The following is a 21,486-nucleotide window of genomic DNA, read 5'->3' as shown; positions in this document are numbered from 1 at the left end:
GTTGAAAGTCCACACAGACATGTAATATGAAAGGGAGCTTTACATGGACATGGGGCCAGTTCATGAGGGTCTGTAGTGGTCCCATTGGTGGCACTAGTATGCACAGATCCAAAACCAGCACTGACTCCGTTGGTTGGGGTGTCGACCGTGCCATTTGTGTGGACAAAAGACTGGCCATCAATAGCTAGAGACGGATGCGTCTCGCTATCTGTGGTGGCGGGCTGAACAACAAGCGTATTGTGGCTATGACTGGAGGGGTTTGCTGATTCATTCTTGGCCCAAAATGGCCACTTTGTTGTTGAGGAGTGGACATGTTTAGTGTCCAGCAGGTCTTCACTGTGGCTGCTTGAGATGTCCATTGATTTTGAGGGTTGGATGTCTGGAACAGAGGCGAGTTTTGATGGCGTGCTGTTTGTTAAGGTGGAAAACTGATGAAAAGCAGGGTCTGGCAGGGTCTGAGATGACAGATCTGCACCAGTCATAGTCATTTGCAAAGGAGCATGAGTGTGCGGCATGATCGCTGACAATGATTCAAATGTGTGTATATCTGTTCTAAACAATTCATGGTCTTGAATAGTGTTTGAATGGCTCACAGTGGTCACGTTTGCAAAATTACTATGTGAATCAACAAAGTCACGTGTGCTGTTTTTGTTAAATGTCTTAGAGACTTCTAAGACATTTAGAGATGATGTTGTGTTGAGAAACCATGTGGTAGTTGTGGCTTCAACGTATTTGTGGATTGGACTTTCTCGACCATATGCACCAGAAATAACAAATCCATCATGATAAACCTCTCCTTTTGAATGAGAAGGAAGGACATTGCCAGGCTCTATGAAGTTAGAAATGTCCATTGTCTCTGATTGATACCTGAATTTGGTTTCATAAGGTGAGGCCTCATCTGGTCCATTCTTACTTATCGAATTGAACAAAATCGAGGAAAATATTTCAGTTGATGAAATTTGGGAACTCTCCCAATTGGCTTTGAAGTAGTCCGACCATGCTGACGTGACCATGCCATGCTCTGAGTCAAAGTAAAAAATGTTGTGGGAAGGCAAATTTAATGTGGGTGACACATCTATCTTCTCCATTTTCATTTGGGAATCTGAATTAAGGGGTGAAGACTGAGCACCTCTCCATTCGTCTGTCAGGGCCACCGCAGTACCATATGGTAATTCCGAACTTGAGCTGACAGAACTATGAGGCATATGTGACAAGTCCCTCAGATCAGCCTCTGAAGGATTAACATCGCCTTGCCTGCTTAAGCCTCTGAAAAGGGTCTCTGGCAATCTGTTTACATGCGACGGCTCTAGCGCCAGAGGTGAATCTAATTTGGACCGGCTGCCCACTATTGGCGTAGAAATGCTTCTTGTGATGCCTGGATACGCCGTGAGAACACTGCGAGTTGGGAATTGGCTGGAGTCAACAGCTTGTGGGTTTTCAGAGAGGATGAATTGGTTGTTCATTGAGGGTAAAATCAGGTCAGCGTTGTTTTTGGCATCAGAGTTAAAGAGACTATGGGCTGAGCCAGGTGTCAGAGATGGGAAAACATCAGTGTGAGGCGAAGAAGACAACAGACTCAGTCTGATGGCCTCTGTCATTAAAGAGTCACTTTGAACCCCTGCAGTAAGCATCGAATTCGGGGGCTCAATAAGAGTGGCAGCGCTGCAGGTTGAATCCATAAGCAGTCCAGCCACCGGCTCGACACTATGAGAAGAAGCGAGAGGGGAGATGACAAGTGTCTCTGTTGTGAAGGAATAGCTAACTTGCGGAACGAGAGGGCTCGCTGCCAAAGGCTCTATGAGTAAAATAGTTTGATCAGGGAGATTGTTGAAAGAGCTCTGTTGGGAGGTTGATGAAAAATAGGAAGGGGTGGTATCAGTAAGACTGTACTCAGGTTCTCTAAAGCTTGTCCTGCCATAACCCTCTACTAAAGTTTCCACCTGGTCATGAGTAACCATTGTGGGCTCGACGGTGGACTTTTTCTGACCATATTGCGCATCTTTAAAGGTGTCCTCGATGGCAGTTGCCTCCGAGAGGGCCCAAGGCACAGTGCTTGTTAGCTTTATATCCACAAGTTGTGTGGGTGACCGCTCTGGCCATGCTGCTGTTTGGTCAGAGAGACTCTTGAGCTCAAGCTGGATCATTTGCACACCTGTTCCTCCCAGAGACATGGTGGGAGATGGGATAAGTGTCCAGCTGCCGTCTGTCTCCTGCTGCTCTGAGACCTGTGCCAGCTCTGACATAGCCCAGGGTAAACTAAGGTCTGACTGACTGTGTAAATGATCTTGTTTGCTAACAGCCTGTCTCATAGGTCCAAAAGTCGTGGTGTTGACAGTAGGCACACTTTCTACCTCTAAGAAAGACATGTTATGGGGGATGGCAGTGGCCAAGCTTTCATCAAGGGAGTAGGTGGAATCAAAGTCGAACAGGCTGAAGACATCATCATCCAAGTCAATGTCGTAAAAAAACGCCTCTGGGCCAAAACCAGATGGGTACTCAAGTATCTCCGTGCTGTTCTTGTCACTATCACTCAGGACCAGTTGGGGAGCTAGTGGCTTGTTCTTACGATTACTGTGTGATGGCACCTGGAAAGACTCAAATTCTTCACTCTGATTGTGAGTGTCTGATTGCCACGGAGGCTTCACCTGGGAATAGGCTGACCTCATGCTTGTAGAGTCTGTTTTCTTGGCAACGGGGGCCACTGTGGATGTTTTCAGCAAGTGGGATTCATTTGTCATGCTTATTGTCGGTTGGGCAGGCGGCTTGGTCAGATGGATGGCGGGACGTTTGTGTGGTCGAGTGACGGCAGCCTCAACTTTCTTCCTCACGGGCCAGATGAGGGGTGTGGAGATGAAGCCGAGTGATGTTTTGGGGCCCCGGGGTGCAGGAGCAACAAGAGGCCTAGCAGGGGGAGAGCTAGTGGATGGAGTCTCAGCGCGAGCAGTAAACCGCAGCAGTGACCACAAAAATGCAGCCCTCTCTTTTTCTGCTCCAGCTCAATTATTTAGCAGAGGATCCCGGATTTGGTAAAAATGAAGAGGTCAGAGCAGGCTATTATTTATCTTTGTAGATATACAGTACACCATACAACAGAACTAAATACTGGAAAAACAACCTGGAAAAAAAAACAATTCTAAAAAAAAAACAATATAGAAGTTAGCACAATGACGGTTTGAAATAAAGCACAAACATAATCCAGTCATTAACACATTGCTGGTGACTGTGAAGAAAGCAGAAAGAAAGCAGAAACATAGGATTTCAGGAAATTAGCTTGGAAAGCAATGCTAATGTTAGGGCAGAATAAAGGATAGAAAGATCATTTTAGCATCATAAATAAGCCATTAATTATAAAATAGATTATATTACAGTACACAGCGTGCTATGCACAATGTAAAAGAATAAGAATGGTAGTTAGTTTTGAAATGTAGCTTTGCTAAAAGCAAGAGAACACTAGAGAACTGTTGGTTGGCTACCAGGAACGGTTTTAGTTGAACACATTTGGGGAATTTAAGAATATGCAATGAAAGAGAAGAGTGAAGGTAAGTGTTAAAAGACTGCTAAGACTTGAAAAAAATACAAAAAGCTTTCAAGATTCTCACAGATACATACAGGAAGTAGAAGTCAAGTCCAAATTGAAAAAAAAAAACAAGCTAATCACAGCACACACTTGACAAATTAGAGTTAGAATGGTGTTTATTTATACAATTATTTCTGAACATTCTAATATTCGATAAGTATATAAAACATGCATAAAAAATAGGTATGAGGCCTTTCATCTGCCCCCAGAAACATTTTAATTCCTGTTCCCATTTAAGCAAGCTAGCAGTTCCCATTCTGCCCATAAAAATGAAAGTTTAGCAGTGAAATCCCCAGGTAAGCACAAGCAAGCCATTTATGACATGAGATAACAGGTTTGGCTTACCATTGGTTTTGCGGTTGGACAGAGGTGAGTTAGTAGCAGCAGCTGCAGATGAATGAAGGGATTAAATGACTGATGAATGGTTTAGGTAAATGAACACACATAGAGTAAAGCTATGCATGAGGACATGAGACAAGGGTCCATATACTGCCATGCAATTTTTTTCTGTTTATTGGCCAATTTTGTTTATTTTTATCTTTGTTGGGCAAGGTATCTGCCAAAACAATGTTTAACTATTTTATCCAAATTATAATTTTTTTAAATATTGCAGGTAACAGCACATTAAGCGTCCAAATGACAGAAACATTTTACATATTTCTAGTCTTACAGTACATCAAATAAACGTAAATCTGTTAAAATAATCAGGTCTTGGAAACTTACAATCAAATGGATGTAAATGCAGATTCTAGACAATACTCAGTAATTTAGCTAATAAAATTGGCATTTGATAATACATCTTTTGTAGAAGTGATATCTTACCAGGGTTGATGGGTGGCGGGTTAGATTGAACTAAAGGTGATGTAGTTGGTGCTAATGATGGCACACATAGACATGTTATAGGTTTGGTTAGTAAGGCAATATAACACATAGCATACATGTATATTAATGGCTAAATCTTTTAATCAGTAACTGTTATCTTACCAGTAGTTGTTGTTTTAGCGCTAGTAGTTGGTATGAGTAGAGCTAGCATTGGTACAAAGAAGCATAGTCGCCGCGCACATGTATTAGTGAGGGCATTTCTCATACCTCATTAAATAGAATATAAAACAGTAGGAAACCTAGATATGTGCTTACCAGAAGTTGTGGTTAGAGGCATGCTAGAAGTAGATGTGTATGAAAGAGTAGTAGTAAGAGCTGATGAAGAAAATACAGAGATAATGACCTCTACTGACATGCATCCATCTTTAAAATGATAAAACTAACATCTACTGGGTTATCTGACTTGGAATATACCAAGTCAGATAACCCAGTAGATGTTGACTTGGAATACACCAGTGAAGAAAAAGATGGTATATAACAAATACAATTTTTGTCATCGTAAACAACACAAGGATGAATAACAGATTAAACATTTTTATCTTTGAGGAAATCATCCCCAGTTATTAAAAGTAAACCGCCCCATATGGCATCTATTTCAATTCAGACAAACTGCATTGTTGCTACATTATTTGGTGCTAGAACAAAAGAAAAAAAGAGAGCGAAAAGGACATTTTAAAAAGGGAATTAATACTATCTACTAACTTTTAAATCACTTGTAAACTGCAATATGACAGAAATTAGCATTTCAACCAAAAATACTTCTGAATGATGATTTAAAAAAATAAAAGAAACTAGGGATATTATCAGTAGAGTGCTGTGATTCAACCAACTCACCACATACAGTAAAGCAACCATTCCCATTCGCAATTTTTCAAATCTACTTTTGAGCATTTAAAAAAAGCATTCAAAATTCTGGAACACAGCCACTAGCATTTTTAAAACATCTTTTTTTTTTTTTTTTTTTAACGGAACATTACTTTCACAGTTAATATTCATGTTCTCCAGATGAGTTGACCACCACCTGTTCTGCATTAGGCAAACGACATTACCCTCATAAAAACAAAAGGAACACAGGCATAAAATGATGAGAAGGCAGATGTGAATCCTTACCATGGGTTGTTGCATTAGTAGGAATCATGTTAGTGGTGGCAATGGATGCGGTGGTAACAGTTAATGTTGCTGGTGGCAGGGATGGAAAAAGGGCACACTGGCATTAAATGGAGGTTAGAGTGAAACCAAAAACGCAAGAACAACTGGTGGAGCAAATGAACAGTTGTGTGCATTACAAGCATAGTGTGAGATGAATATGGAAAAAAAAAAAAGAGAATAACCAAAAATGAGAAACATGACATGTTCTATAACTATTTAAGGGCAAGAAAAATTTGTCAATAGACTGTTTTTAACTTCCCTTGCTGAGTCACACATGTGACTGAAAAGGGAAATGTTTTCTTGGTAGTTCTCATGTTTTCCTCACAAACTTCTAGTCACTTTCTCTAAACACCCAATAGGTCAAATTCTACCTTGTGCATCCTCAGAAATACATACAGTCAGTTCATCCTTATTTAAATGCTTTTTTCCCCTCAGATATGACAGCCAGTTATTTGTAATTAATCGTGAAATTTCAAGAAGGAAATTATATAGAAGAAACCAATGATTCTACATACACTGATATGAATTTCTATGCAAAGATATTTTAGCTCCATGATAGGTTGCTTCTGCAAACATGATACATTAAAAAAAAATTATGACGACAATAATAGTTCAGTGATGAGTGATGTTAAAGTTTATTTCTCCACCAGAAGACTAACTTTATTGAAAGATTTTCAAATCTCCAGGCATGAATATGTCATTTTTGTACTTCATGGGAATGAATATTATGCAATGAAATTTCAGTAGACCAGTGGGAAAGAAGCATGGGACAATGACCTTTACTATGGACAGGAGGCCTGAGGATTCTCATGGCTCCCAGATGATGATAGACGTTTACTGGCCACCAATTCAGTTCAGGGGTGTCTTAATGAGCGGAAGCCAAGCTGTTTTTGTTTGTCATGCTTACGCAAGTACTACGACTTGCCAATTAAGTATTACATATAATTTTCAAGGAAAATGGTTGTATGTTAAACTCTTTAATGTTAAAACTAGCAATGAAATTAAGAGACAAAGGAATAATGTTAATCAGCAAAGTCATAAATGAGTCAAAAAGGTAAAGACTTTGATGAGACAATATTTGCTGATAATGGGTCAACTAATTATCTAGTAAAACATGTTCTGAGGAATGTGTTCAGCAAGAAAAGTTACAATTAGAATATTTCTTCCTACCTGGGCAGCCAAGTCCTGGGGAAGCACAACCTGTGGTTCCCGGGGAAAGAGTTGCTATGGCAGTGCCTAAGAAAGATTTGAAAATGATCATTAGACATTTTATAACAAATGAAATGTTTGAAAAATAAACAGTTCTAAAGTGAAACTAAATAAATTGCCAGCATGAGAATGCCTCATGTTTACACTGAGAAATCACATTATATTCAAAATTCAAGAAAAAAAATTATCAAATCTAAATGCTACACAAAGTCACAAAAATACATCTAAAATGAATCAAGTTTGAGATGGACAGACTTGGACATTCCCAAAGCACTGTCAAAAATACTCATTCTCTCTCTTTTACATCCGCAAATAGAAATTCAAGTCTACCTTAGAACTCGATTTGGATCGTGTTATACATTTCCCAGCACTCCTCTGGGCTTTGGCAATGGAATGTGACCTCAAAATGTCCACACTGAAACTTGAACATCAGCGACTCAAAGGTGGAATTCAATCATTTGCCACAGTTGAATGACAGAAATGTTCTGCAGGCTGGTTTGATCGAGGCCCAGAAATGCCACCTTTTCTCAACACAAATCCATTAGGGGTGTGTGAAATACCAAATCACATATTATTTTGCTTTTCAAATCTTTCCAATTCATCCTCTGACATAAAGCTCAAGCTGTGTCTAAACAACATGCTTGAACGCATGAAGACACCAAATCTTGAAAATAATTTAAAAGCGAGGAAATCCGCAAAAGCAAAACCTCAACTTGCAATGCAAATCTATTGGTTAAGCTTTAGTCAATGAAATCCTCATCAGAGCATAGCTGAAGATTGGAGCAATGACCAAAAGTCTAGTCAATAAACCTTTTGAACGGACAAAAATTTGAAAGTTTTTCCCAGATCTGTTTGATATTTTTCACCTTTTAAGATGGCTAAAGGACTTACATGCAAATCAAAATGTTATTGTTTCCAACAAAAGCTGATTATTTGACATTTTCAAATACAATGTAACTCTGACTTAAGCTCTGAGCACCAGTCATATGTAATAAAGATGATTTTATTCAGGTGTCAAACTACACAGAGGAACTAATCCATTGTAGATCATAGGAATGAAGTAGTAGGGTAACTTTAAGAGCTCTTTAATATATTAACGGAGAAGTCACATTGCGAAAACTGCCTAGTGTTATAGGGCAGAGTCTCTGATCATCCTGATGTTCAGTGTTAAAGGCTGAGGGGAAAAAACCTCTATGGACAGACTCCTCTGCTGCATTTCCATGCAAGGTGGGATCGCCGTCTCCTACTGGTCTTGTCAAAGGATGAGAGGGAACCACATGAGTAGCCAATGGAAAGACAGGGGAGGGTAGTGTTTTAAAAGCATGCTTATTAGTGACAGCATTAGTTTTGCTCGGGGCTCAACTTCACGGGCCTCTTGACTTTATGCCAACATCACAAGCACAGCTGGTTGTAACTGAGCAAAGGAAATAGTTATGTGTCATAGGTTCCAGCGTCTAACTGTCTGCAGAGGGCTGAGGGGGTCTTGCGCTGCTCCTGTCAAGGTAAAAAAAATGCCAGCTAAAAGCAAAAATGCCCTGGAATAGGTCTAGCACTGAAATGGCAAAACTTCTAAATGAATGAATGGAACAAAAGAATGTATGTAAAGGGGTAGTTCATTTATTCAGCCTCATTTCGTCCTAAACCTGTATTACTTTCTTTAGTAGAGTACCAAAAAGGTACATTTCTAAAAATATTCTAGTCACTCTTTTCAAAATAATGAAGCTCCAAAATGAAAACGGCATCATTAACATATGAAGGAATCAGATCTTCTCAGTTAATCATGTGATCAATGCTTTTGCATTCTTTATGAAGCTTGAAGCAATCAGTGGCATACTGGAAGTTAACCTTTTGTGTCCTTAAAAAGCAGAAAGTACAGAAAGTCATACCTTTTTGAAACGACATGCGAGTGAGTAAACAGAAGTATATGTCAATAAACATCAGCCTTCCAAATGTCCGTCAGTAAGAACATTTTACAGAAAATACACTTTACACTGTGCAAAAAGCATCTATAGGTACAGCCACACGTTGAATGATTTTGTGTAAGCGTCATGCATGACCTTCACAGCTCAAAGCAAGCAATTACACACATATTAGGCATGTTAGCAGTACACTCACCACTAGCTGAAGCTGTTAAGTGAATGCAATTTGGGTAACAGACTGCAAAAGAAGACGAGAAATTAGTTGCCTTTACAAACTACAGTTAGCATAAGCACTTAATTCAACTGAAGTTAGCCAATGGCAGGGATACGTCTGTAAATTGCATACAGTATCTCTCAAAGGAATTTCATGCTTTGAAATGGACAGATAATTAAAAAGCTTTTGAAAACATTAACCACTGTATATACAAGTCCACATTGAAAATCTTGGATTCAACATCCAATTAAACCTTGAGCCAAATAGTTTAACATTTTTTGATAAAATAATCAAATAATTGAAAACAAACAAGAAAAAAAGATGCACTATTTATGACTTTTGTGAAATTTGTGATGCACAGGATGGTGACCAGTCAAGGCTATCATTTTCAAATCATTCGGTCGTCAGCAAAAGTAGGACAAATCAAATAAAACATTCATGCTTGCTACCGTACACAATTTTACCTCTCAAGCTAATTAATTTTCTTTTAAAGATGTTTTACTAGACAAAAAATGACTTTTGCAGGCTATATAATATTTTTGATTATCCTAGTTAATTACTTTATAAAAAAGCTAATTTGTGATGCACAAGATGGACACAAAGCAAAAAAAAGGGAAATCAAGACATTCATGTATATTTACAATTAAACTTTTTACTCACACTATTTTCATGTTAATAATAAAATTTGCAATGAAGAAACTGTCAAAAAAGAGAAGCATTTTCAGAGCTTTGATGCCCACATTAACATAAAAAGACAATGTGTTGTTTATGATTTGCATATGAGCAGTTATATCTAAAGGAACTCTGATGAGGAATCAGTACCCTCTCTGTTCTGATGTTCTCCTGACAAGCAAATACTTTTAACAGGGATCTATATAGGCGATTTAACAGGTTATCTAGAGAAAATAATTCCAGCACAACTTCCAAGACTAACACAGACCAAATGTTCACACAGGACGTATGGCTTTATCTGTCTTAGGGCACAGAACGTTACTGAGTGAGTTAATACTTTTGATCTGAGGCGCCATAGTTAAAAGCGACACTTTTTTCCATGGGCTGCTGACCCAAGCTGTGCTGGGCATCTAGAGTTTCAGGAACCTAACTAAGTGGAAGAAAGCAGTCCTTGGTGAGGCTTGTTATGCATGTGAGTCATGCCTGCTTTTCCTCTATTCCTCCCAAAGCTCATTCCTCTACGCTGAGAGTTGGAGGGCATTTGAAGGACTTTAAAAGTTTAAGGTAGAGGGATAAGAAATGGTTCTCAAGATTCATTCTGCATTTTTAGTTTATCAGAAAGTACACAAGGAATGGGCCCCTTTAAACTTGGCATTAACATCCATTTGTATCTGGAAAGTATCTGGATATCCTTTAGCTGTATTGCATTTTCACCTTGCATTTCCAGTGTGATACAATGACATTTATTTATGTAAAATGGAAAACAACACTTACATATTATGTGTGGTTGTATAGACTTAACACACAACATTTAGCATGCGCATCTTTGTTAAATGTGGTCATATTCGTTCTGTGGCCACCTCTGAATGTGTTTTTAATGCATCTTGGGTGCATTTAAGATGAAATTATTATGAATGATTATTATTAGAAACTAATTTCAGATTTTGGATTCATCAGACAAACAAAATTGTTCTCTTATACCTTGTGTAATGGCTTATTCCAATGCCAATTATACCACTGTACATTAATAAATGTTTTAATTTGACATTTGAATAGATTATTATTTCATTTATCTCATACGTTAAGAAAAAATGGTACTAGTGGGCAAAACAATAAGGCACGGAGTTGTGTATGATGGCTTCTCAATTTAATCTCTCCCATTTATTAATTTATAATAAATCAGCTTCCACACAATAGAACTAAAACCGTATACTCACTACAGCTGAGAGTGCTGTCGGTCTGCGTGAAACTGCCTGGGATATTCCAGAAGCGATGATCCCAGTCAATGACGTTTCCCTCAACATCACAGGTGAGGGCAGACAGCTCGGAGTAGGGCATGGCGTAATCCCACAATCGGAAATTGTACATGAAGCCATCCAAATTCTGATCATCCACACTGACCGAGCTTGACCCTTTTCCTGCAAGCTGGAGGATTCCCCCACTCGGCAAGGTGTAAGCCTGAGAGGCTGCGCAGGTTTTGGCTCGATAGTGGCCTCCAACGTACACTGCCACAAAGCCGGTGGACTTGGTCCAAGTGAGGCAGATGGGCGTCATGCTGGATGTGATGTCTGAGCTGGTGAGCAGGTCGTTTACAGAGCAGTAGAAACCGTTGATGAACAGCTCCATGCCTCTGCCTGTGTTCTCAAATGCCAAAATGGATGTGCCATCAGCATCAGACAAGGTAAAGATGGTCTCTGTACTTTTCTGGGCCGTGCGGGCGATCTCAAAGCACACAGTGAACGCAGTGAGAACAGGAATGGAGACTGAATTGGCCACTCTCACTACATTCTTGCTGCTTTTTGGCATCGTGACCTTCTGGTTCCTCAGTGCCACTGCCACTGCAAGAGTGAAAAACATTAGATCTTAAAATATGACACAAACGCATGCACTTAGTTATTGTGGAATAGAAAATGGTTCATTCAAACCTCTTTATGATCTCCAAATTGGTTAAACAGGACAACACAGACTAAATTCAAATGAGCATCAGCTAATATAGAGTAACTGTTTCATTTTACACACATGAGAAAAGAGAAACATTAATGTCTGAAATCATCCAAGTTTGTCAGGAACATTATATTTAATCACTCTAAGACAAGCTTATTAACCTTCTTCCAAACCGGACAATCATATTCTTTTGTCCATGTTAAAACACCTCTTTTAAGTCAGATTTGCTGACACATTTCATTTAAATTGGCGGAAGTTTGTGTCTGTTGGCCATCTCACTATAAAAACCACAAGCAATCTGGAATGGAAAAATACACCTCCAGTTGTACTATTAGATCCCTGCACTCTATATTCATGATGCTTTTTGACATAACCAGACATCTGACGCTATTGATCACAGAACAAGCAACAGGTTTGCTAGACACCAAACACTAATGAGCTCGATCTCAAAGGTGTTTCATTTCAAACCTGTTTCACTGGAAAGGTAATAGAAAATACAGTGTCTAAATCTGTAAGCTACTGGGTACTAACGGGTACCTTCACACCTGTCTGACTTCATAACAAAGGTTATTTTTGCAGATTGTTATTTCTCTTAAGATTGTGTGCTTTTCCATTGAACATAACTGTGTCCTTCAGTTTATACAGGCACCCTTGTTGCCTGATAATGAGCCTACACCTAGGAATTTGTAGTTTTGTTCACAAAAAGAATTACAACCCTAAATAAATAGAATGTGTGACTTCCCAAACTCTTTCCATGTTTCAAAAAAATTCTACAAAAATCATGTCTTCTAGTTAAACCAACATAACAATTTTACATTTAGTTTATTGTTTTCACCTCAGAGTTAAAAAAGACACTTTTTAAAAATGTATTATTTTGCACTTTACCTTATACTACCAGAAATGTTATCAACATTGATAATAAAAATAAATATTTCTTTAAGCCCCAACCTCCACCCCACAATGTTCACATCATTCTGTTCCAAAAACAGGCATCCATTCGTTTATGAAAAATCTGGGATCTGGGAAATCTATTATCTGAAAACTAGCCTTATTAGGTAACAAAATTAAATGAATAAATGAGTGGTTTTTTTCTGAAAAACAAGAAAAAAACCATTGATTAAAATACTTTGCAGGCTGAAAACTTGAAGACAGAATAAGAGAAGTGTTGAATAAATAACTCTAGTTAAATGATTGTGACCGTGGTCATAAGAACTCAATGAGATGATACTGATAGTGTGAATGGCAAAGCAATATGATGTGAGCAGCTGTGATATGAAACGGAGCGATAGAGTTCAGCAACATAATCTTGATAATATCTATGATGTCTGATGTTTATTCACTGCATTAAAACACTGCTTTTGCTGTGGGGAAAGATTATCAGTTTTTTTTTTAAGCCACGAAACATAATTAATGGCATCCAATAAACCATAACAGGATACAAAAAAATCTATTTAATTATAAATTATGAAATAAATATGAATAAATTAAATGATTCCTTAAAATCAATCATGAAAGATAAAAAAAAGGATCAATTAAAACATCTTAGATAAATAAACATGCTGTGAAGAGCTCGCCATGCAATAAACATACCTTGCTTGTAACTGATATGGAAGCCTTTCTTTTGGACACTAAAGTCTGAGTTAAAGGAAATCTCCATCATATTGCCACTGGAGTTGAGAGTTAGTCCATTGGGTGTTAAGCCACAAAATTTGGCATCGCTCGTGCCAGTGCTGATGACGATGCGGTCATAGATGCAGCCGTGCGCTTCCTCAAGCTCAAAATCTAGGAAGGTGATCTGCACTATAAAGCCGGTCGGGGCCTGTATGGTCCACTTGCAGGCCTGACTGGGTGGGTAGTCATTGGGGTAGCAGGGGGAGGTAAAAGAGCCCTGGGAGTCGGTGAGCACCACATTGCAGCTGACGCTACTCTGGCAGCTCTGTGCTACTGCAAGCAAACAGGTCACATGTCACTTTAGCTCGCAAAGGACAGGTATTAGAAGAGGCCAAGGACAGAAGAGGAGTCAGGTGACAGGAAGATGCATTTAGACAGCCGTTGGGTTAGTGCATCGACAAGGACAGAACAAGAGAGACAGATATCAAGTTTGATCGAGATATGGTACGTTTCTGTTGGAGTCCTGGAGCCATTTTCCCATTAAGACAACCTAGAATCTTGAACCATCTCATGGACTTATGATCAACGTCACCAACCATATCTTTAAGATCCCTCAAGGCAACTCTCGGATGTGAAGGCTTCAATGGAAAAAAAAAAAACTTGACTCAGAGACAATGGCCTCTGTTCATACAGTCCCGAAAAGCACATAAGCAAAAACCACAGCACTTTTTGGCAAATTGAGCAGCGCTGAGCAATTAAACTTTCTCAAGATGCAGTGGCTTCCTCAGGACAAGCTTGATGTAAGTAAACAAACATTACCGAGGGTTAAATTTCATAACCCAATCCAACAGTCAAAGGACAAACTAATTTCAAAGATTTATTATGTGCTCTCCAAGTAAATAATATTCCATGAGCTTTTTTTCTTTCTGCAGAAACAATTTTTCCTTTACAGTAACGATATTGTTGAGAACAACAAATCGAATTTTCATGCATGAAATTTTAAAACTCTTTGCATAAAACATCCAAGAATAAAGGTCCACTAGTGGCCATAAAAAAAGGTATTCATAGTAGTTGGTTTGAAACTTGCAGGTATAGTCATTGTACCTCAGGAGAAACAGGAAATATGGGATTTGATGGCTTTACACAGATTCCAGGTGGGGAACAATAAAGCTGAAGCACTTTAATGATGAGAACTGCTCTCTAATAGAATAGAAGGATAAGGGCATTCACCCTAGAAAGGGAAAATGATCTGTTTAAGGGGACACAAACTAAACCACAGAGTTCGCTCTCTTCAGAGACCTGAGTCATTACGTGCCTTGTGTTCACCAGAGTGGACAGTTGATATAAAGGCTGAATTTCAGACCACTTACATTTCAATCCAAACTGTCAAGAAGCCAAAACCACACACTTTTCTCTTTTCTGATTCGGTTTCAAAGTGGTCAGATATTTAAAAGCATTTCTAGAATCAAAAGATGTCTTTTTATGAAAACCTATGAATGCACAGTATCACTGTTGCAAATTATGAACTTTGTTCCCTCTCTAACAAATTTGGTAGAAAGTTACAGAATAAAATATGTATGGTATAAAATATATATATCTCAAGTTGTTAAAGTTGTTTCTAACTAATTTTTCTTGTTTTAGCTATTTTAAAGCATTTTAAGCTACCTTAAGTATGTCTAAGTCAGGTCCAGACCAAATACACTACAAGGTAAATGTAAATGAACTTTAAAGGATACAAATTACTAACATACATAACAGCGATATACACACATTCTCTTGCAGAAATGTTACTGTGTGCCTCAGGTCAAGTTTTATAAATGTACAAAATTAACAGATAATTTCTTAATGGAATAACACTATAAGAAATTTCGCTTGTGCTTGTTTCCCACAGCCCTGTGCCAGCATTCAACCTAACTTTAAATTAAACTAAATAAGAAAAGGCAAAATATGTGATTAAAATTACTTTTGGAGAGTGATTCTGAATTTAATAAAGTGTAGCACATTATGTGTTATGGCTACAAGGCAAAACGATCGTTGGCTGTATCGCTGCAAGTTATAAACTGTAAAACAATTGAACTAAATAGATTTTATAAATGTAACTACCTCATTTTTTATTTTATTTCATATTGAAAAGCCAGCAGGCTCTACATGCAAACAACATAAATGTATTTATGGAGTGTAAGCTAAAGTTTCTACACATTTGCATTCTCCTGGTCCCTCCTGGAGGATCAAATGCACCGCACAAATCAGAATGTCAGACCAGTCTGAACTGGGTCACTACAAAACCCACCACAAATAAGACCCCACTCGATACACCTGGGACAGAAAACGGTGGAAAATTCATCACAGTTGTCCAGCAAAAACAAGTAAAGAGGTGAGGGAAAAAAGATCATTCTTTCCGCCATCATGCCTGGGATTTAAACAAGCAAGGAATGGGATCAGCTTTTGACAAGTGGCCTATGAGTGTTTTGCAGAAAAAGGCTGAAATCACTATTGGATGGAATCACGCTACTGGAATATCCTGCTGTTTTATAGTTGTGTGCAAAGCTGTCGGAGTGGGCCACAGTAAAAAGCGGCACGACTAACTGTGCTACAGAAGCCACAGCTCTAACTGGCACAATATATGGTGTGCTGCTCAGATCCTGGTTCCCACCCGGGACGGATTCATCTCAGTACAACACGTCACCTGCCTTTTTTAATGAATTTCATTTGCACAAACTGTACAAAACAGGATCACTGCACTCTAAGGTCATTTACTCACTAGTGAGATCATTCAAAATAAGTACAATTTGTCTGGTTCATATCCTTATGCGTAAAAACATCTTTAACAATGAATAGCTGATAACAACTTTCACTACGTGCTGAGTGTAATAGCGTTAAATGTGTTGAAAACGAAATGTAATACGTAATGTCAACCCTGTTATCTTTTTGAAGGTGTAATTATAACATACATGTATTACAATATATTAATTGTGCATGTAATTAATTACACTTAAACACATTTAAAATTGTATAAAAATAATGTTTAAGAAAGTAATTAACTCAAAAAGGCACTGGTTTACTACCTAATTTTTGCAATCCAGTGATACCAATAAAATAAAATAAAAATTAAATAAAATAAAATACAGGTGATAAAATGGGATTTGCGCAGTGTTGTGAAGTGACTGCTGATGAAATGAAGGTCAATGAAAGAATGCCTGCATGATTTTACAGGAGAAAAGGAGAGCTTTGATCTCAAAATGTCCTTTTAGAAGAAGGGCGCTTAGGGAAGATGCCAAAAGATGGAATGCCAGATACATGGATCTCAGGCTAAAAAGGCCTGGGAGATTAAAAATAGCCCTTTCAGCAGAGTCACATTTTGTGAAAGCTTTAATCCTGAAGTGTATTTCTCTCTCTCCTGGCAGTTTACCTGCTGTCTTTGTACCTCAGGTGTGCAGCATTCATCTGCCAAGGGTCAATTAACAGTTCACCCAAAAATGTGAATCCTGTCATCATTTAGTCACCTTTCTGTCACTACGGATGCCTGTTATTTTTTTCTTTCATGAAAAAGAAAAGGAGACACAAGGCAGAATGTCCAAGCTGTTCTTTTTAAAAAAGTTGTGAAGTGCCTGCTGATGAAGTGAAGGTCAATAAAGTAGTCCATAACACATGCTCTATAATCCCACAATAATTCTCGCACTAACATATAAATGTGACTACTTTTATAACAGTTTTATGAGGCTTTTTATCATTTTGAATCATATAATTATTGTATGGGAAAAACAGCTCAGACATCCAGCATTTAATTTAGTGTTTAATGGAATCAAGAAAAAATAACATGGGCTTGGAATGGCATGAGGGTGAGTAAAGGATATTGTTTTCATTTTGGGGGAACTGTTCCTTAATTGAGTCCATCACTTGTGCCCTTTTTTTTTTGCGTTGCTCTTGATCAACATGGAGCAGCTGTTATAAGGATTAAGTGAGATTTAACTCTATAAACACACCCGTGGCTCCTTGGCTTATGTAGCATGGCAGAAAAACAAGGGCATCCAAGAACAAACATGTGACAAGTTGTGTGTACATTTGCGGTTTCGGTATGAAAACAAGCAACAAAAGCATATTGTGAACTTATGCACAAAGGGGTTGGTCTCTCTATGCGCCATAATCACATCTGGTTTTAATGACAACCTCTTGCACGAGGACAGTAAAGCTTCCATGTCTGGGATGGAGAGTCTGTGTGCGCTGTTTACTGAACGTGACGAATCAGATCTAATCAACAAGTTTTTTCATCAAGAATTTTCCAAGTTTGAACTACATTTGATTTAGGCGTGATTTAAGTGAGGTCTGGAATGGCTACGAGAGGCGGACGTCCTAAAATGATGTTCAAAATTGCTCTTGGCCTTTTCCGCACAAGATTATTTGATTATTTGTTTTTGCTGTGGCTTACATTAATCGAACTTCATTGTTTTAGCACTCGCTTGTCCATTGTTTAAACTATTAAAGTGCTTTAGAAATTTCCCTGATGCTGATTCCCAGCATTAAATCTGATCTTTGCTCTAAACCATTTCTGACAGGCATCCAAAGACCGTAAACGTTCCTTCTTGGACCAATATAACAGTACGAACAAATCAGGCGAGCCATGGTATGCGACTAATATTAAAAAGACACATGCTTTTCATATGCAGCGCACAGAGAACTTAAATTCAGCAACAACAGGCTGGATTTAAAAAGGATTTAAGCTGCCAGTTAAGGACATGTTTTTTGGTTCTGAAATCATTAATAGCACGTCTGAATTATAACTCGGTCTCGGGAGTAACAAAGATTATGTCAGCTTCACAAAAACAACTACAAATGTTGTGCGTAATGACTGGCCTACAAACAGAAGCAGTCACGGTAAACAGTTTAGCCCATCAATACATGCTGTGAGACCACTGACAGAGCCAGATCTCACCCTTGGGTCCTGTTTTATTTATATATGGAGGAGTTTATGTAGGATCTTTCTTCACAACTAAAGTGATTGTGGCATTATTAAAAAAAAAAATTTTTTTATGACTTTGACATATTTTTTATGTATAACTGGTTGTGACTAGGACAAGGACAACAAAAGCATGTTAAAGGTGATTAAAAAAGCATGATATTTAGCAAGAAAGTAATTTAAAGAAATGTAAGGAAGCTGAGAGAAAGTTTAAAACATGTACATTACATATAAAATGAATAGAGAAACAATGAATTGACAATATGAAATAAAGACATCAAAAAGGGGAAAAGATGAATTCATGAAATGGAAGCAATGTTGATTGGCATGATATGCAATAAATATACATATAAACTCAGATTAGAATTTAACTATGGCTTACATTTCCTAATAACACACTATTTGCATTATTACATTTTACATTTATAACTGTAGAGCTCCTTTACCTGAGATGGAAAAGCAGAGCAGCAGCAGGAAAACTACGAGAGCGTTCTGGAACTTCCATCTCCACCACCTACCACTGATGAACGAAATCCTGCCAATCACATTTAGCAAATTAAATTTATTACTTACATGTCATTTTAGTACAGTGTAAATACACAAAAACCACAACTGCATTAGAGGTTTCATTAAATGCATTGCCGTTAAAGTCGGGAACGTTATTTGATGGATGTTTGGAAACAAATTCTTCAGAGTTTATTTGTGCAAAAACTGCACAAATTGTGTCATGAATTGTTGTCTCTGGCTTTCTTAGTCACTGACTTAAAACACTTCATGCATTAGCTTTTCTCACTCTCACACACACGCAGGAGCACAATATCTTTATTCATGCGTCTATAATTTGGGAGAACTTTGAAGGTTTAAATTATGTATTTGTGGCATGGAAACCATTTTTTTCTTGTCAGAACGGTGACCACAGCCATGCAAAAGCTGCCCCGTTACATAATGACTAATCACTCTCCACGTCAGCCATAATAAGTTCGCTGAAAAAGATCACGGATGGTGAGGTTTTCAAAGGGACGCACCACTATTTACAAAGCAAAACTTGAAATGACAGGAAACCAGAGGCTAAAAAACCATAAGAGAGTGTGTTATCTAATAAAGTGGTTCATGCATGTATAAAAAATATCACAGATGCTAAAATAAATGGAAGGATACCTTGACAAAGCTATTTAGCTATACAGAAAACCAGTATCTAAAAAAAAAGAAAATGATAATGCTTAAAACTACAATGCCGTTTCATGGTCTTAAATGGACAAATTACCCCTAAAAAAAACTTAAATTCGGTCAACGTCTCATGACTGTAATATAGAACACAAAATAATTATTTTGAAAATCAGTGAGTCTAGACTTTCATAGTGCAGGCAAAAATCAGGGACATTTTGGAAAAGGTTTTCTTTTGTGTTACACATAAGTAATAAAGTCAAAATGAGTGTGAAAAAAATGTCACATTTGGGTGAACTATCCCTTTAACCTCTTATTAGCCCTACAATGCACTAACCATCCAATGTCCATCCATGTTCAAAAAGAGGTCAGGATACTGAGATGTGCAATACAAAAGAACCTACTCCACATCCCTTAAAAGCAATGATTGCAGTCTAAAACCTGCTCAGAATGGATTACTATTTTGGTTCTTCAGATCCACAATAATGGACTGTATGGAGCATTGCCCAGGAGTCCCTGCTCTCATTCCTTCATAAAAAAGACTGTGCTGTTCTAGCAGAGGCTACTGACGCTATCAGCATCAGTTTTCAACTTTAAAATGGTCCTTCTGAGAGCTTTTTGTCACAGATTGTTGACTAGCTGCAAAAACAGAATTTTTAGGTTTTTACTGGAAAGGGAAGTTGACAATAATTTTGAAAATAAAGGCTCTTCAATGATTCCGTGTAGCACCATAGATTCAGAAAAAGAACCCCTATATCGTGGACAATTTTTGGCTTCTTGAGTTGATTTTGGTTTTTTAAAGATAAAAAAAAGACTCCTGAAAGCACATAGCACCAATCTGCACATCCACCTCAGAAGAATCAACTGCACATATCTGTGACTTTTCACTACAAACCACATTAAGATACCAAATTTGAAACTGGATTTCAACAAACAAACCCTGATCTGAAATCTTCTTCCAAGGCGGCGAGTTCTGGTGAGTCATTATCCGAGGTCTATGGAAAATGAAGATTCCAGCGGGAGACGACAACCACTAGAGACCTCGCAAGACATTATTTGTTTAATTGGCCATTGTTCATCTGTATTAGTATTAGGGTGATAAATGTCTTCATTATTATAAATGGATGGAAAATTCCCTCCATCTGAGACTATGTTTTAATGAGATTATCGCAATCCTTCATTTGATACTATGGTTAATAACACATAGTCTGTTAGCTTTTGTTGCCAAGACTTGAAGTGTGTGAAGTTACAAAATACTGTGTGAGGTCCCGAGATCTTGTTTCATTTTAACCACCATTGTCAAAAGATAATAGAGATCTCTATTTTCAGCCCACAGTGCAGTTTAGCGAAGGCAGAATTAGTCAGCAGGACAATAGAAAGGGCCCTGAATTCATATTTTATTAAACAACCACAACATGCCATCAGTAGCACTCATTAGGCAAGCCACAATTGTGGAGTAAATAATTATGAAACGAGAAGGGAATCTTATCTAAGAGGAATGTAAGTCAACACCCTGACATAAATCACTGTTACAAATCAGTTACTACATATTTTTCAGCCTTAAATAAACATCCTCATATCATCTCTGTAAGGTGATGCATTTGGCATGAGTGATCAGAATGAGACCACCATATAAAATTCATGTAATACATGACATTAGGGAACATATGAATATTGTTCAGAACGCTCCCCTAAGCATATGTAAATACACATGAATGGGGTCAGCGACTCAAGGGACCGTGCAAGCAGCATAAAGAACTTGATTCATCATGGCAAAAATGAGTTGGAAAACCAGAAACAGGCGCTTATGGTATTCAAAATGCTAAGACTCTCATGCTAAGAAAACCATAATGCAAAATAAAAAGAATTAGCATTAATATGAGCTACTACTGAGTTACCTAAACCTTAGATGTAACTGAAAAGTACATCAACACTTTGACAGTTTTTAATTACTTCACTACAGCTGTCAACACTACAGGTAAATGGGATATTCATCATTCTCTCATTTTTCTCTGACATGAGCTCATCTCATTTAATGACCTAAGAAATTCCGCATTAACCTACTTCATGGTTGTGCCTTAAAATCAAGTAGACTGTCGGACATCAAATGTCTGTGATGTCTAAAAACGCTGTGTAGGCAGGCAGCTTACTATAGTGAGAGAGACAGACTATGAGTGGAAGCTATAATTTA

General features: G+C 37.9%; 1 protein-coding gene across 8 annotated transcripts in view; it reads right to left on the bottom strand.

Moving 5' to 3' along the window:
• LOC306844015 (adhesion G-protein coupled receptor G6-like) overlaps positions 1 to 21,486 on the bottom strand; it is a 35,951-nt gene that overhangs the window by 13,666 nt on the left and 799 nt on the right. For 4 of the 8 annotated variants that reach the window (XM_079375830.1, XM_079375831.1, XM_079375829.1 and 1 more), the window contains exons 2-5: positions 18,578 to 18,666; positions 13,157 to 13,510; positions 10,840 to 11,460; positions 6,779 to 6,844 (exon numbers count right to left, since the gene is read on the bottom strand). In XM_079375830.1, the coding sequence (XP_079231956.1) occupies positions 6,779 to 6,844; positions 10,840 to 11,460; positions 13,157 to 13,510; positions 18,578 to 18,666 (1,130 nt within the window). The remainder of the gene's footprint in view (positions 1 to 6,778; positions 6,845 to 10,839; positions 11,461 to 13,156; positions 13,511 to 18,577; positions 18,667 to 21,486) is intronic. The other 4 variants (XM_079375835.1, XM_079375833.1, XM_079375836.1 and 1 more) reach the window with 1 other exon arrangement.

This window comes from Barbus barbus (genome assembly GCF_936440315.1).
Source record: "Barbus barbus genome assembly, chromosome: 24".
Taxonomy (NCBI): domain Eukaryota; kingdom Metazoa; phylum Chordata; class Actinopteri; order Cypriniformes; family Cyprinidae; genus Barbus; species Barbus barbus.
The sequence above is the reverse complement of the archived record's forward strand: the minus strand, read 5'-3'. Positions and strand labels throughout refer to the sequence as shown.